The following is a 15,883-nucleotide window of genomic DNA, read 5'->3' as shown; positions in this document are numbered from 1 at the left end:
AAATTGATTAGCCAACTTACTATTAAAATGATCAACTGCTTTTGATTGTGCAAAGTTTCTCCGATATACGATCTGACCAATATTGAAATTGACGGGTCTAGACCGCAAATTATATGTTTTAACATTTCTTTCGTAAGCCTTCTTAATATTTTCCTGTGCCTTCTGTCTAATCAATTCTAAACTTTCATCTTTCCTAATTTCAATATCCGGCTCTTCCAGTAAAGTTAATTGACGTAAAATATTGTATGTGAAATAATTTGTATGAAAGATAAAACAAATTATTAATAAATTTTCTCCTTTTGAGGATGAGGAACCCTTGGTTTTTTGGGAGAAAATGAATAATTTTAATCACTCAGAAAGTGATTTTAATTATTGGAGTTAATTATGAGGGAAATAAGAGATATTGTTATTAGACAAATATATATATTATGGTTTAGTGGAGTATGTGTTCCCTTTTTTTACTTTACCTTGTTGTATGTGTGATTTTGTATTTACCAATTTGAGGAAAAGAGTTTAAAGGTTCTTTTTTTTTCTAAAAACGTTATAAATGTTTCAAGTTTATTGGGTTATTGTGGATGAAATGAACTGAATAGTTCTGTTGCCAAGCAAGAAGTGACAGATTACAAATTCTATTTTTATAATTACACCTAACTTCTTTTCCAAAACCCGAACAGTTGGTTGGAAATCTTTTATCTTCTTAAAAAACCCCGTTAGCAACATTATTTGTTATCTACTTAATTATTAACATCTTTTAGTTAATGATCATTATATTTTATATTAATTATATTAAGGTAGTACTTATTTTCAATTCATTTTATATTAGATACTAACCATTAATTTACTAATATATAAAATTCAAATAGTACTTAATTTTGTATAATTCAATTTTACAATTCAGTTAATACAATTAAACTTAATCTACTAATAATGCTTTAATTCAAATTCAAAATACAATTCATAACTTAATGCTAATTTTAATAATAATTCATTGAATAATATATATAAAAAAAAAACAATTAAATATTGGTTTCAACATGGCGCCGGCCTCGAACCTTGCCTATTTACTCCTTTTTGCTTTGATAGCATAGGACGTTGGCTAACGATTTTATAGCTTCAGCCAAGATGTGTTGATCTGGAGCGGGTGTTGTATTTGTAGCAGGAGATGCAACTGGAGCTGGCGGTTGTGGAGTTGGGTGACGTTGTTGAAGTTGATGACGTTGCTGACGATGATGATGATGTTGCTGACGTTGATGATGACGATGTTGATGATGACGATGTTGATAATGACGATGTTGGTGATGATGAGGGTGAGGTTGATGTTGTCGGTTTTGACGATGGTGTTGACGATGCTGCTGGTGTTGACGAAGCTGTTGGTGTTGACGATGCTGTTGGTGGGTCTCGGAGTTATCGAGACTGCGTCGACTGCTGCTGGTGGTAGTTCTCGGTCGTGGGCTGACTGTTCTTGTTGGGTGCAACAGGGTATGGTGCAATTGTGCACATTTTAAGCACGCCTCCATTGAGGTACATGACCGGATGCTGTGGCTTCTAGCCAAGCAATTAACACAGTACCCTAGTCGTTCAACTATGTCCCTTCTCTTTTGTGGCGTCATCCTTCTAAATCTTCGACAGAACTTGAGCCCGTGATATCCTGTGCATATCACACAGTAGAACACCTCTAAGTCTCTTGGTACCACGCTTCTCTCTTCATTAGGGCTATGATTTTCATTAGGGACCCGAGTGGCGGTTAGTCGTCGATTGGACCTGCTGTGGTGACAGATAAAGGAAAACATAGTTCAATTAGTATATTATAGGGAAATGGTTGGATTGCAAATTTGAATATGGGTTATCAGTCATCAAACATCCTTGAAATTTGAATAATAAATTTTTATTAGGATATTTTAAATACATCATTTTTAAGCTATGGTAGAAATTAAAGATAAACTAAGATATTTGAGATGTAAATTTTAATTTTATTTTGAAATAGAGGATTGAACTTTAAGGTTTGAGTCTACCTGAGCTTCTTCTTGATTAAGAAAGGGTAGGTAACACAATTTGACGATAGGTCGTTTAATTACCCCATTAGCAGTTCGTATCTCGGCAGTTCGTACATTACCATCTGAACCGGAACAAGTTTTTTCAATTCGGCCAAGATTCCACTCGTGAGGCGGCAGTAGATCGTCCATAATAATGACTAAATCTCCAACCTGCATATTTTGAGATGAGGTTTTCCACTTATACCTTTTATGATGTGATTTTAGATAATCATTTTTCCATCGTTGACAAAATTGATGATGTATAACCTTCAGCTTTTCCCATCTATTTATTACCGACATATTCGAACAATCTTGTTCAGGGAATGCCATCAAAGGGGCACCTCTTAAAAAATGTCCTGGCGTTAGAGCTGTGAGATCTGAAGGGTCTTCTGATACTGCTGATATAGGCCGGGAATTGAGTACTCCTTCTATTCGTGCTAAAATTGTGGCGAATTCCTCAAAGGTGAATTTGTGAGCCCCAGCAATTCGTTTAAAGTGATATTTGAAGCTTTTTACGGCTGCTTCCCAGAGGCCGCCCATATGAGGAGCATGAGGTGGGATGAATTTCCATTCAAACCCATGTGTTATATATTTCTGCGCTACATCTTGGGCACTATTTTTAACAAACGCAGAAAATTCTCGTTCCAGCGTTCTACTAGCACCTAAGAAATTTCGTCCATTATCCGTAACTACCCTTTGGGGGAGCCCCCGCCTCCCAATGAATCGAGCGAAGGCAGCTTGGAATGCCGCTGAGGATAATTCTGAACATGGCTCTAAATGGACAGCTTTCGTGCTAAAACATACAAATACACTTACATATCCTTTAGTTATTGGAGATTTTCTTAGAATCGACGTTTTTAACTCAAAAGGTCCAGCAAAATCAATACCTGTTACCTGGAAAGGAAGAGAGAGATTACATCTTTCCGGAGGTAAGGGAGCCATTATCTGAGAGCATGGCTGCTTTTTATATATTAAGCATATTTTACAGTTACGGATTATTTTCTTAATACGAGGTTTTAATCTGAATATGAGGAATTCAGTTTGTATTATTCGGTACATTTGACCGCATTCAGCATGAAAGAGAAACTCATGCAAATGGTGTAAATATAATTGGCAAAATCGGGAGTTGCCAGGTAAAATTATGGGATAACGTTCGCCATATGGTAGTGATGAATGAGCTAATCTACCATTTACTCTCAAAATTGAATCTTTATCTATGAATGGGTTTAAACTTTTCAGCGTACTTTTGTTTGAAATATCTTTTGATTTACTTACGCATTGATATTCTTCGTTATAAAATGTTTTTTGAGCTAAAACAATTAGTCTTGACTTTACAAATTTCATTTCATTTTGTGTCAATGCAATTTGAGTATTATGTTTTAAATTTTTACGCATTTTCTTATTAGTATTATGGAAAAATCTAAAAATGTAGCATATTACCCGTAAAGCTCTGCCATATGATGAAAAATTGTCTAGGATGTCATCCGTTTCAAGCTGAACGTTTAGAGATTGTATTTCTTTATTTTCTGGGTTATTATTTAATATATTTCGTTTAGGCCATTCTGATGATGGTTTTTTTAACCATGATGGTCCGTTCCACCAAAGTGAATTATTTACCAAATTTTGTGCTTTACAACCTCGTGTGCCCAAATCAGCTGGATTATCATGTGTTGGAACATGTCGCCATGTGACATTAGTCATTAATTCATGTATTCGTGATGTTCTGTTTGCCACATAAGTTTCCCATGATGAAGGTGGTTTTGATAACCATCCAAGGACTATAGCTGAATCTGTCCACAAATATATTTCGCTTTTACTGAAATTAAGAGAGTTTATTACGTAATTAACTAAATTTGCTAATAACACTGCGCCATTAAGCTCTAAGCGCGGGAGGCAGACAGTTTGTAAAGGGGCAACTTTACTTTTTGCTACTAGTAAATTTGAGAATACATTTTGAGTTTTTGTTTGACACCTAATGTATACAGTGGCACAATAAGCGGATTTCGATGCATCACAGAAACCGTGAATTTGTATTGTATCATTAGGCATAAGTTGAATCCAACGGGGAATTGATATTAGTTCAACTTCAGATAAGTCTTGTACTAAATTGTTCCAATTTTGTAGAGATTCCTCAGAAACTTCTTCATCCCAGTCTTTACCTTCTAACCATAACTGCTGCATACATATTTTTGCTCTGATGACTATAGGGGCTAGCCATCCAGCTGGATCAAACAGTTTTGCGACTGATGACAGAACTTGGCGTTTTGTTATTTTCGTAGATGGACTTAGTGCTGAAAAAGTATATGTAAATGTATCTGATATTGCGTTCCACTTTATGCCTAAAGTTTTTGTGGAGCTAGTTTCATGAAACCGTAAAAAATCGGAATCATATATATCGTCTTTGGTAAATCTTCCAATAACTGTGTATCATTTGCTGTTATTTTCTTGAGTAAAAAACCAGCAGACTTCAGAGTTTTAATTAATTCATTTTGTGCCTCTCGAGTTTCTTCAATTGAAAACCCTCCAGTTAATATGTCATCTACATAAGTCTCATACTTTAAAATGGATGATGCTTTGGGAGATTCCGCTTTTGAATCTGACGCTAGTTGATGTAACGTACGAATTGCTAGAAAAGGCGCGCTATTCACTCCAAACGTAACAGTTTTCAATTCATAATCTTTAATAGGGCCATTTTTTTCAGGTTGATATAATATTCTTTGGAATGCTCTATCATTTGGATGAATTAGGATTTGACGATACATTTTCTGTATGTCCCCACTGAACACGTATTTATATCTTCTCCAATTCAGAATTACTGTTATTAAGTCGTTTTGAATTGTAGGACCTGTATACAGAACATCGTTTAGAGAAAAGTTGGATTTTGTTTTCCTAGAGGCATTGAACACAATTCTCACCTTTGTTGTTTTATGGTCAGGTCTCACGACCGCATGATGGGGCAAATAATAAGAGCTAAATTTACCTTCATAATTAATTTCAGTTGATGTTGTTTCTTCCATGTGGTCTAGAGTTAAATACTCGTCTAAAACAGATTTATATTCAGCTTGCAATTCATTATTTTTTCCTAAAGTTTTTTCCATACTGGCATATTGAGCTAATGCGATAAATCTAGATGATCCTAAATATACTGATTCGTGATACTCTTTTTTAAAAGGTAACCTTACAATATATCGTCCATCTTTGTTTCGAGTAGTTGTTTGAGTGTAAAATTGTTCAACAAAATCATCTTCTTCTGACGTAAGGCGAGTTTTGGGTATTTCTTCTTGCTCCCAAAATTTTCTCAATAGTGTACTGAGTTCTGAAGATTCTGATGAAGTAACCGCAGTTGAGAATGATTGAACAGTTTCAGCTCTTATTGGTCCGCTAAGCACCCATCCAAATATAGTTTTATAGGCTGATGTTTGGCCACATATATTTTTCTTTATGCCTTCTAGATTCAGACAATGTTCATAATCATTACCAAGAATAAGATCGATTTGGGAAGATTTATTAAAATTTGGGTCAGCTAAGTCCAATTTCTTAAGTTCTGCAGAATATGGGACTTTAAACGTAACTGCTGGTAGTGTATTAGTAACACTCGACAATACGATTGCCTTAATTGGAATTCGTAGGTTATATTTCTTTGCATATAAAATAAATTCACACTCTTTTTTTGCGGATTGTTTTTGACCTCCTATTCCACTAATTTCAAAATGAGAATTTCTATAAGGCAACTTTAATTTACTTCTTATTTTTTCTGTAATAAATGTTCTTTGGGAGCCTGGGTCTATCAAAGCTCTTATCGTAAAGATTTCTCCTTGATGCTCTATTTGCATCAAAGCTGTACGCAATAAAATATTTTCGTTGCTAGACGAGCAGTTTGCCTGAACGCGTTGTGAAGTAGTTGCAGGTTCATCTTTGTAAGAATTACTCGTCTGTTCAGCTTGTGTATTTGTATTTTGAATATTATTTTTAGTATGGTTACTATTACCATTGTTTTGAATATTTTCAGAATTTTGTGGTGTAATTGACGGTTTTTGTGCAATATGCAATAATGAATGGTGATCTTTCTTACAGTAAAAACATGTTCTTTTACTTCTACATTTCGTCTTAATATGTGAAGGACTTAAACAATTGTTACATATTTTATTTTTGAAGACAAAATCTATTCTTTGTTGCGTTGAAAACGTTTTGAATTTTGGACAATTCCTTAAATAATGTTCATTATTACAGAGTTTACAATTCGTATATATGTTTTCTTGCGATGTATATGTTTGTATATGAGATTTTTTATTGGAAAGAGTAAAACTGTCTTTTGTTGTTTTAATGCCTGTTAGTCGCTCTACCGCTTCATATCTGTCTACTAAAAATTGTGACATTTGCGACCATTTTGGTAATTCACGAGGAGAAGTTAAAGATTGTTCCCATAATGCTAGAGTACATTCCGGTAATTTTGTTGATACTAAACGAATTAAAATGGGATCCCAACTATTTACTTCTACTCCTAGCGTACTAAGTGTTGCTAATGAATCGTTTACTGACGACTGTATTTTTCTTATGGACTCACTATCTTCATTAATTGCGGCTGGTATATCAAACAATATTTTGATTTGGTTATCGACCAAAACTCGTTTGTTTTCGTATCTAGTTTTTAACGCATTCCAAGCTAACTCAAAATTATCATTGGACAATGCATATCGTTTTACTATAGCTCCTGCTTCACCTCTTGTTTTGTTTCTGAGATGATATAATTTGGTTACAGGAGTAAGTTTTGAATGATTAATATAAACTGCAGTGAACATGTCTCTAAACGAGGGCCATTGTTCATAACTACCTTTAAATATTTCTGTGTCGCATGGTGGGAGTTTAATACAGATACTTGAACTATCGTTCATTTGATTTTGATATGGTATTGAAGGTCGAGATGTTGATTGGAACATTGGCATTTGTACTGTATCTAAGCGCATGCTTTTAAGGAACTCAACAACTTGTGATGTGGTTTGGACATATGCTTCTGTACAAGAATCAAATGCATCTCTTGCTTGGTTTTTAAATTCTATATCAATTGTGTCATCTTGAGATAACATTACTTTTTGATAAGAAGTATCTACTTTTGCCCATCTTGCTTCTATCTCTTTTAACCTTGCTTCTAATATAGATTCATTTTGATCTTCTGTTTGGCTCTCATTCACTTTTCCACAATACTGAAGTAAATGTTCACAATCAAATCTAAAATAATCTTTGTATGATGGATTAAATGACCTATCAACTATAGGGGAATCTTCTTCATGCGGCATTTTGTATGAAAATTATATTCGATATTTTATTTTATTCAAAGAGTTAAGTCTGTGATTAACAGAACAATAGTTTTTAAGTTAAAGTACTGTATTGTGATACAGATGTTCAATAAACCTTTATATATTTTTGATGTAAATTATGTTGAGAATAATCAAAAAAAGATTTTCAACTATAGCGTTATTTAATGATAGTACTAGTTCTTGTGGCTAGTACAACTGAAAACAAGAGATAAAAATCCTATATATTTGTTCACTTTGATTGGTAAAAAAATTTCTCTTTGGCACACAAGTAGGAATAGCAGTAAATTATAAAGTATATCTTCTATATGTTTTGTGATAGCTTAGCTATGGAATAAATGCACTAGATTGTTGTAATCTAGCAAAACAAAAAATAATAGAATATACACTTTAATCAAGTAATTAATGAGTTTAAATCAATAGAGAAATTGATACTGAAATGGTTTGATCAATTATTATATAGTGTAATGTTTTTTCCAACCGAATATCAAAAAAAACTTTTATGTATTATTTGGTATTCTGATTTCTCAATACAATCTTGTGGAATTATTCCAGAAATATCAATTAAGCGGTTAATGTGAACAAATAGGAAATTATTCCGTAATCAATTTATTAAATGAATTTTGTATTAAATTTTAGAATTTTTATTTTTATCGTGAAATTTGATTTTCATTGAAATTTGATTTTTATTGGAATTTGATTTTCATTGAATTTGATTTTCCTTGTAATTAGATTTTCATTGGAATTTAATTTTCAAGAAAAATTATTTATTATGGGACAAACAAAAATTTTAAATATATCGAATTATTTCGTTTGCAAATTAAATTTATTTAAGTTTGCAGAGATTATTTGGTATTCTGATTTCTCAATACAATCTTGTGGAATTATTCCAGAAATATCAATTAAGCGGTTAATGTGAACAAATAGGAAATTATTCCGTAATCAATTTATTAAATGAATTTTGTATTAAATTTTAGAATTTTTATTTTTATCGTGAAATTTGATTTTCATTGAAATTTGATTTTTATTGGAATTTGATTTTCATTGAATTTGATTTTCCTTGTAATTAGATTTTCATTGGAATTTAATTTTCAAGAAAAATTATTTATTATGGGACAAACAAAAATTTTAAATATATCGAATTATTTCGTTTGCAAATTAAATTTATTTAAGTTTGCAGAGATTAAATCTTTTTTTTTTCTAAATTTATTTTCGATATTTTGTTTTATAAAAATTTTAAATTTAATTTTTTTTCGTGTTGAAAATCAATTAGAAGCAAGAATTGAATATGTATTTACTGTTATAAATTGAACTTCAATAAATAAATATTTGAAAATAAAATTTTGATAATCGAAATCGTATTTAAGTTTTTTCTGTGCAAATATTTCCAAAAATTTATTTTAAATTAACAAATTTTCTTTATAATTTGGTGTAGGACAATTCATGTACCTATGCTGTATAAATTAACCATATGTTTCTATTTAAGAGCAAAATATTTTATAGTTTTCATTTAAGAGAGGGACAACTTCCAAAAATTTTTTTTTTATTTGTATAATACTCAAGAGAACGCACTTTGTTTTTACCGGCGAATATTGTAAGTTATTAAAGTTTATGTTTTGTGTGGCTGTAATATGTATTAAATACATATACTTTTTAATTTTGTTCTACTTATTAGGCAGAATAAACACCACAAACGCACGAATGATCATAGGGTTATAAACGTTTAATATTTTACAACAGTATATTAATTTTTATTAACAAAAATGTTTTCCTGTATTCTTTTGTTATTTGTGTTTTGAGTGGCTGTAGTATGTATTCTTAGTTAAATTTTGACTTTAACTTTTAAATACATATACTTTTTAATTTTATTCTACTTATCAGGCAGAATAAACACCACAAACGTTATTACACATACACTTTTATTCTTTTAATTATTTTTCAAATTTCGAAGTTTTTATAATTCTGTTTTCTATTTTTGGGAATTTCGTTAATAAATAATCGAGAATAAGAGATATTGTAAACCGGAATTGCGAACCCTAATTGTAAACTGAAACTGCAAACCCTATACTTGTTTACTTTAATTCTCTTTGACAAGACTTGAATATAACAAAGGTACCGTTTTTTATTTTTATTATTTTCTCATTACCCAGCAAACAATTAAAAGAAATATAAATGTATTGGATTTATGTTTATAATCTTTAATGATCGTATGAATGGTTCAAAATAACGATTTTTTATCTTATTTACATTAAATAATTTTTTTTTTTTAAATATATAAAAATTGCATGCAATCACGATAAAATTTTAGCATCACTAAATGTAGTTTTTTTTTTTTTTTTCAATTTAATTGTTTGTTGGGATTATTTCATTTTTTTTTTCAAAATGTGTTACAATCAGTTCAACATGTAAGAGAGATAATGAAAGAACTTTTTAGCATCACTAAATGTAGTTTTTTTTTTCTATGAAAATTTTAAAAACTCTTGGTTATATTCAAGTCTTCACTTTTCACTAGCTTTTTTTTTTCCAAAAACCGTATAAATATTTTAAAGCACATTTATTTTTAATAAAATTTTATTTATTTGTACCACTTTTTCAATTTAGAATAGTTTACAATATATTTTTCTTTACTTAACACTTTTTTTTTCGCAAATTAATTACTCACATTAAATATTCGAGTGTAAAAATAATGTAAAAATTACTCACTTTAGATTTGATGAATTGCTTTCTCTTACTTCGTTTGAGTGTACTTGCTTTTGTTCTTCCTTCCTTCTTGTTGTTGAGATGTTCTCTTACTGATATGCCCTTGATGTGCTCTCTTGATGAATGAGTGATGTTTGCTCTCTTGATGAATGAGTGGGAGAGATACAGAAATTCTCTTATTTCTGTTTTTAAATTGAACTCTTTTTTTCCCGTTTGATTTTATTTGTAATTTTCTTTTTGCTTTATTTTTTTCTTAATTTTTTCACATTTAATTTTTTCCACATTTAATATGTACGTATATATGTATGCATGTATGTACACTTTATTTGCTTGTAATAACACAATTAGGGTATTCAAAAAATAATTTTTTTCTTTTAATATTCATGTAAGCTTATTAATTTTCAATATATATATATACTTTTCTTATATTTTTTTTTTTGTTTTATAGCGGCACTTTTTTTTATGTATTTTAACATTTTTTCCTTTTATATACTTTTATATATAAAACTTTAAAAATAGCGGCACTTTTTTTTTATGTATTTTAACATTTTTTCTTTTATATATAAATCTTTAAAAATAGCGGCACTTTTTTCTTAATTTTTTCTATAGCGGCACTTTTTTTTTTTTTTATGTATTTTCTGATTTTTTCTGATTTTTTTTCTATAGCGGATCTTTTTTATCTTATGTATTTTAACATTTTTTTCCTTTTATATACTTTTATATATAACACTTTAAAAATAGCGGCACTTTTTTTTATGTATTTAACATTTTTTCTTTTTATATATAAATCTTTAAAAATAGCGGCACTTTTTCCTTAATTTTTTCTATAGCGGCACTTTTTTTTTTTGTGTATTTTCTGATTTTTTCTGATTTTTTTTTTTTCTTATAGCGGCACTTTTTTCTTCATTTGAATTTATTTTTTTTTTTTTTAATTTTCAATTATAATTTTTACCTTAAACTTATATTTTATCATTTTTTTTTTCCACAATGCCGACGGCTTTTTCACTTTTAATTTTTCATTTTTTCCTTTTTACTTTTATTAATTTTTCATTTTTATACCCACCATCAAAAAAGATGGGGGGTATATTGATTTTGTCATTCCGTTTGTAACACATCGAAATATTGCTCATAGACCCATAAAAGTATATATATTCCGGGTCCTTATTAAATTCTAAGACGATCTAGCCATGTCCGTCCGTCTGTCCGTCTGTCCGTCCGTCCGTCCGTCTGTCCGTCTGTCTGTTGAAATCACGATAGGGACCACACGAGAGGAGCTAGGCAGTTGAAATTTTGCATAAATATTCTCTACTGTTAAGGTTTGTTTGGTATTGAAAATGGGCAATATCGGTCCACTTTTTAGGATAGCCCCAAGTGGACCTCCAAAAAACAGCTTCAACGGGCATAACTGCTTCAGAAGTACAAGTATAGCGATGAAATTCGACATAAATAAGTTCCATATGAGAGAAAATCTTTCTACCAAATTTTTTCAGGATCGGCCCATAAATGACCCTACCCCCCATATAAGGTCCCCTTCTGAAAATGACTTTAACACTCATTACTGGCCACAAAATGCAAGTATAGCGATGAAATTCGACATAAATAAGTTTCATGTGAGCCAAAATCTTTTTACCAAATTTTTTGAGGATCGGTCCATAATTGACCCTACCCCTCATATAAGGTCCCCTTTAGAAAATTACTTTAACACTCATTACTGGTACAAAAATGCGAGTATAGCGATGAAATTCGGTATAAATAAGTTTCTAACGAACCGAAATCGCTCTACGAATTTTTTTTAAGATCGGCCCATAAATGACCCTACCCCCCATATAAGGTCCCCTTCTGAAAATGACTTTAACGCTAAAAAATACGAATATAGCAATAAAATTTTACACAATTAAGTTCCTCGCGAGCCAAAATCTTTTTAATAACTTTAATATGGATAGGTTCATAATTGGCCCTTCTCCCCCTATTGGGTCCACTTCAGGAAATAGCTTTAACGCTCATTACTGTCTTAAAAATAAGAGCAAAGCGATGAAATGCTACACACGTAAGTTTCTTACGAGCCAAAATCTCGGTACCAATTTTTTTTGGATCGGCCCATAAATGACCCTTCCCCCATATAAGGCCCCCTCTGCAAATAACTATACTGCTCATTACTGGCTTAAAAATATTAATGTAGTGACGAAAATTGACGCACATAAGTTTAATGCGTGCCAAAATCTCTCCACTAAATTTAGGGAGGATCGGTCCATAATTTACCCTACCGCCCATACAAGGTCCCCTTTAGAAAATTTCTTAAACGATCATTACTGGCTTAAAAATATGAGTTATGAAATACGGTTATGAAATTCGCTCCGAATTTCATGCGGAATGTGTCGGTAATTCACCCTACCCCCATATAAGCCACTTTATAAAATTACATGAACGCTAATTGCTGGCATAAAAATGCGAGAACAGCGAATGTAAACAAGTTTTATATGAACCAAAATCAGTCTACAAAAAGTTATGAGGATAGGTCAACAATTGACCATACACCACATATGAGATCCTCTTTAGAAATTTGATGAAGAAAACTCTGATAATTACAAGTACAGTACAAAATATTAAAAATTAATATTTTGTTAGTTCAAAAGAGCTCGGTCCATAATTGTCTTAAGCTATATTCCAAACATCACCCTGATGTTTATATGGGAGCATTCCTTTTACGGCATACGGTTTGATGGTGGGTATATGAGATTTGGCACAGCCGAATATATCACTCTTACTTGTTTTTTTTTTGTTTGATTTTTCAATGCCGACGGCTTTTTTTCACTTTTTCATTTTTTTCTTTTTTACTTTTATTAATTTTTCATTTTTTTTTTTTTTGTTTGATTTTTCAATGCCGACGGCTTTTTTTCACTTTTACTTACTCTTCCTGTCTTTCTTTTTTTCTTATTTTTCTTTGTTTAATGCTTATAGCATCAACATGTAATTTGAACTAATTGAGTGTGAGAATTCTTTTTTATTACCTCATTATGTTGATCGAGTTGATTTTGGTGGTTGTTTTTAATCTTCTCTCTTGACTTGTGTATTGAGGTGACCAGATCAGTTTCTTCGAAGGACCATGAAATAATTTGTATGAAAGATAAAACAAATTATTAATAAATTTTCTCCTTTTGAGGATGAGGAACCCTTGGTTTTTTGGGAGAAAATGAATAATTTTAATCACTCAGAAAGTGATTTTAATTATTGGAGTTAATTATGAGGGAAATAAGAGATATTGTTATTAGACAAATATATATATTTATGGTTTAGAGGAGTATGTGTTCCCTTTTTTTACTTTACCTTGTTGTATGTGTGATTTTGTATTTACCAATTTGAGGAAAAGAGTTTAAAGGTTCTTTTTTTTTCTAAAAACGTTATAAATGTTTCAAGTTTATTGGGTTATTGTGGATGAAATGAACTGAATAGTTCTGTTGCCAAGCAAGAAGTGACAGATTACAAATTCTATTTTTATAATTACACCTAACTTCTTTTCCAAAACCCGAACAGTTGGTTGGAAATCTTTTATCTTCTTAAAAAAACCCGTTAGCAACATTATTTGTTATCTACTTAATTATTAACATCTTTTAGTTAATGATCATTATATTTTATATTAATTATATTAAGGTAGTACTTATTTTCAATTCATTTTATATTAGATACTAACCATTAATTTACTAATATATAAAATTCAAATAGTACTTAATTTTGTATAATTCAATTTACAATTCAGTTAATACAATTAAACTTAATCTACTAATAATGCTTTAATTCAAATTCAAAATACAATTCATAACTTAATGCTAATTTTAATAATAATTCATTGAATAATATATATAAAAAAAAACAATTAAATATTGGTTTCAAGAGTATGATTTACCATTTAAAAGCATATTTTGTCCAAAGAGAATATAGTAAGGAGAAAAACCTGTACTGGAGTGAACTGAACTTCTTAGGGCACAACTGATGGCCGAAAGTTTTTCGTCCCAATTTTTTTGTGTAGGTTTCACATACGCCCTAATTGCTGCCAACACTGAGCGATTTACTCGCTCACTAGCGTTTGCCTGTGGGGAGTAAATGGCAGTGAAATTGTGAAAACACCGTAAGAATCCATTAATTCTTTAAATAAGTGGGATTTGAATTGAACTCCGTTATCCGTGGTGATCGATTCTGGAACCCCAAAAATATGAAAAATCCTCTTCTCTAAAAACTCAATTATCACTTTTGCCGTAAACTTTCTAATGGGCTCTAAGAAATGAAATTTTGACATGTGGTCCAAAACAATAATTATCCCTATGTTACCCGACGTTGACCTAGGATATGGTCCTAATAGATCTAAATAAAGTTTTTGAAATGGGCGCATTGAAGTAGCCTGTTGGCCCATAGGAGGTCTTAGAATTTTGTTGCTAGATTTTGTTTGTTTACAAACTTCACATGACAAGACATAAGCAGAAATTTGTTTGGTCATTTTTGGCCAAAAATAAAAGGTTTTCAAACGACGTAAGGTTTTTCCTAACCCTCCATGTGCACAAAGTGGATGGCCATGTGCTCTTTTAATTAAATCATCTGTCATAGAATCTGGAACCCAGAGCTTCCAAGACATTTCTTCTTGAATACCATTCCCTATCGCGTGTTCTACTCTTTTGTAAATAAACCCATCGTTAATTTTTATATCCGGTAAGTGTTTACTTTTAGATTGAAGTTTCTCAATCAGAGCTAAATAGCCTGGAGACCTAAATTCACCCGATTCCAAATCAATATCTATAGAACTTTCCATTTCACTAATCCAAAAGTCGTCAACGTTTTTATCATCAATAGCATTATTATCTTCCGAATACATACGAGAAAGTGAATCTGGCACTATATTTTGAGAACCTTTTCTATGTCTAATTGTAAAATTGAAGCCCTGTAACTTAATGCCCACCTGGCAAGACGTCCGTTTAGATCCGATTGGCTCATTAGCCATTTTAATGAGGCATGGTCTGTGATGACCTCAAATTGGTGGCCTTCTATATAGGACCCTAAACTTTTTTATGGCCATAACTGCAGCGAGACACTCTTGCTCAGAAACTGAATAGTTTCTTTGAGCCGATGTCAGTTTGTGGCTCATAAAGCTACAGGAACTTCGTCTCCGTCGTCGTTTGTCTGTGCAAGCACTGCCCCAACCCCATATTGACTTGCGTCACACTGTACGGAAAACGGACGGGAGAAATCCGGGTTGTTGTAACACCGGAGCAGAACATAAAGAATTTTTAAGTTCTTCAAATGAGCGTTTGCTTCTTCGGACACAATAAACTTTTAGTCTTTTGTAACATATCGGTTAATGGTGATGTTACTGTCGCAAAATTACGGACGAATCGACGATACCACCCACATAATCCCAAAAATCTTCGAAGTTGACGGACGGACTTAGGAAACGGATAATCGCGGATAGCTTGTACCTTGTCCGGGTCTGTCCGAATAGTGCCATGGCCGATTATATGCCCCAAATATTAACCTGTTTGAGCACAAATTTGCTCTTCTCAATAATTAGTGTCAGATTTGCTTTCCTCATATGTAAAGCTACCTCGTGTAATAATAGTATATGCTCGTCTAGGGTCTCTGTTATCAAAAGTAAATCATCTAAGTAGATGAAAACTTTTGTACGTAGGTGTGCAGGAATGACTTTGTCCATTAGACGGGACATCGTCTGTGGCGCGTTGCATAAGCCAAAGGGCATGGTTACGAACTGGTTATAGCGGACGACCAGGCACAGTGAAAGCTGTCTTCTCCTTTGACTTTCATCAAGAGGGATTTGCCAGAAGGCATCCTTCAGGT

General features: G+C 31.7%; 2 protein-coding genes across 5 annotated transcripts; both read right to left on the bottom strand.

The window, feature by feature from the left end:
- Positions 1–590: 590 nt before the first annotated feature.
- On the bottom strand, positions 591–10,311 carry LOC119614134 (uncharacterized histidine-rich protein DDB_G0274557-like). 4 transcript variants are annotated; one of them, XM_037970240.1, is made up of 2 exons: positions 10,049–10,311; positions 591–1,764 (listed from the first exon to the last, which is right to left on the bottom strand). In XM_037970240.1, the coding sequence occupies exon 2, from the start codon at positions 1,608–1,610 to the stop codon at positions 1,062–1,064; it is 549 nt and encodes a 182-aa protein (XP_037826168.1). In that variant the 5' UTR covers positions 1,611–1,764; positions 10,049–10,311; the 3' UTR covers positions 591–1,061. The 4 variants fall into 4 exon arrangements, with proteins under 4 accessions (XP_037826168.1, XP_037826169.1, XP_037826167.1 ...); XM_037970241.1 differs by having other exon boundaries at positions 591–1,761; XM_037970239.1 differs by lacking the exon at positions 10,049–10,311 and adding an exon at positions 3,474–4,430 and having other exon boundaries at positions 591–1,761.
- LOC119614135 lies at positions 4,373–7,327 on the bottom strand. The gene has a single exon (XM_037970242.1). The coding sequence runs from the start codon at positions 7,325–7,327 to the stop codon at positions 4,373–4,375; it is 2,955 nt and encodes a 984-aa protein (XP_037826170.1).
- Positions 10,312–15,883: the final 5,572 nt, after the last annotated feature.

Source organism: Lucilia sericata, unplaced genomic scaffold (genome assembly GCF_015586225.1).
Source record: "Lucilia sericata isolate MDLA Ls3-8-SP2 unplaced genomic scaffold, ASM1558622v1 Contig002621F_arrow, whole genome shotgun sequence".
Lineage (NCBI taxonomy): Eukaryota > Metazoa > Arthropoda > Insecta > Diptera > Calliphoridae > Lucilia > Lucilia sericata.
Note: the sequence above shows the minus strand (reverse complement) of the source record. Positions and strands in the feature narration are given on the sequence as shown.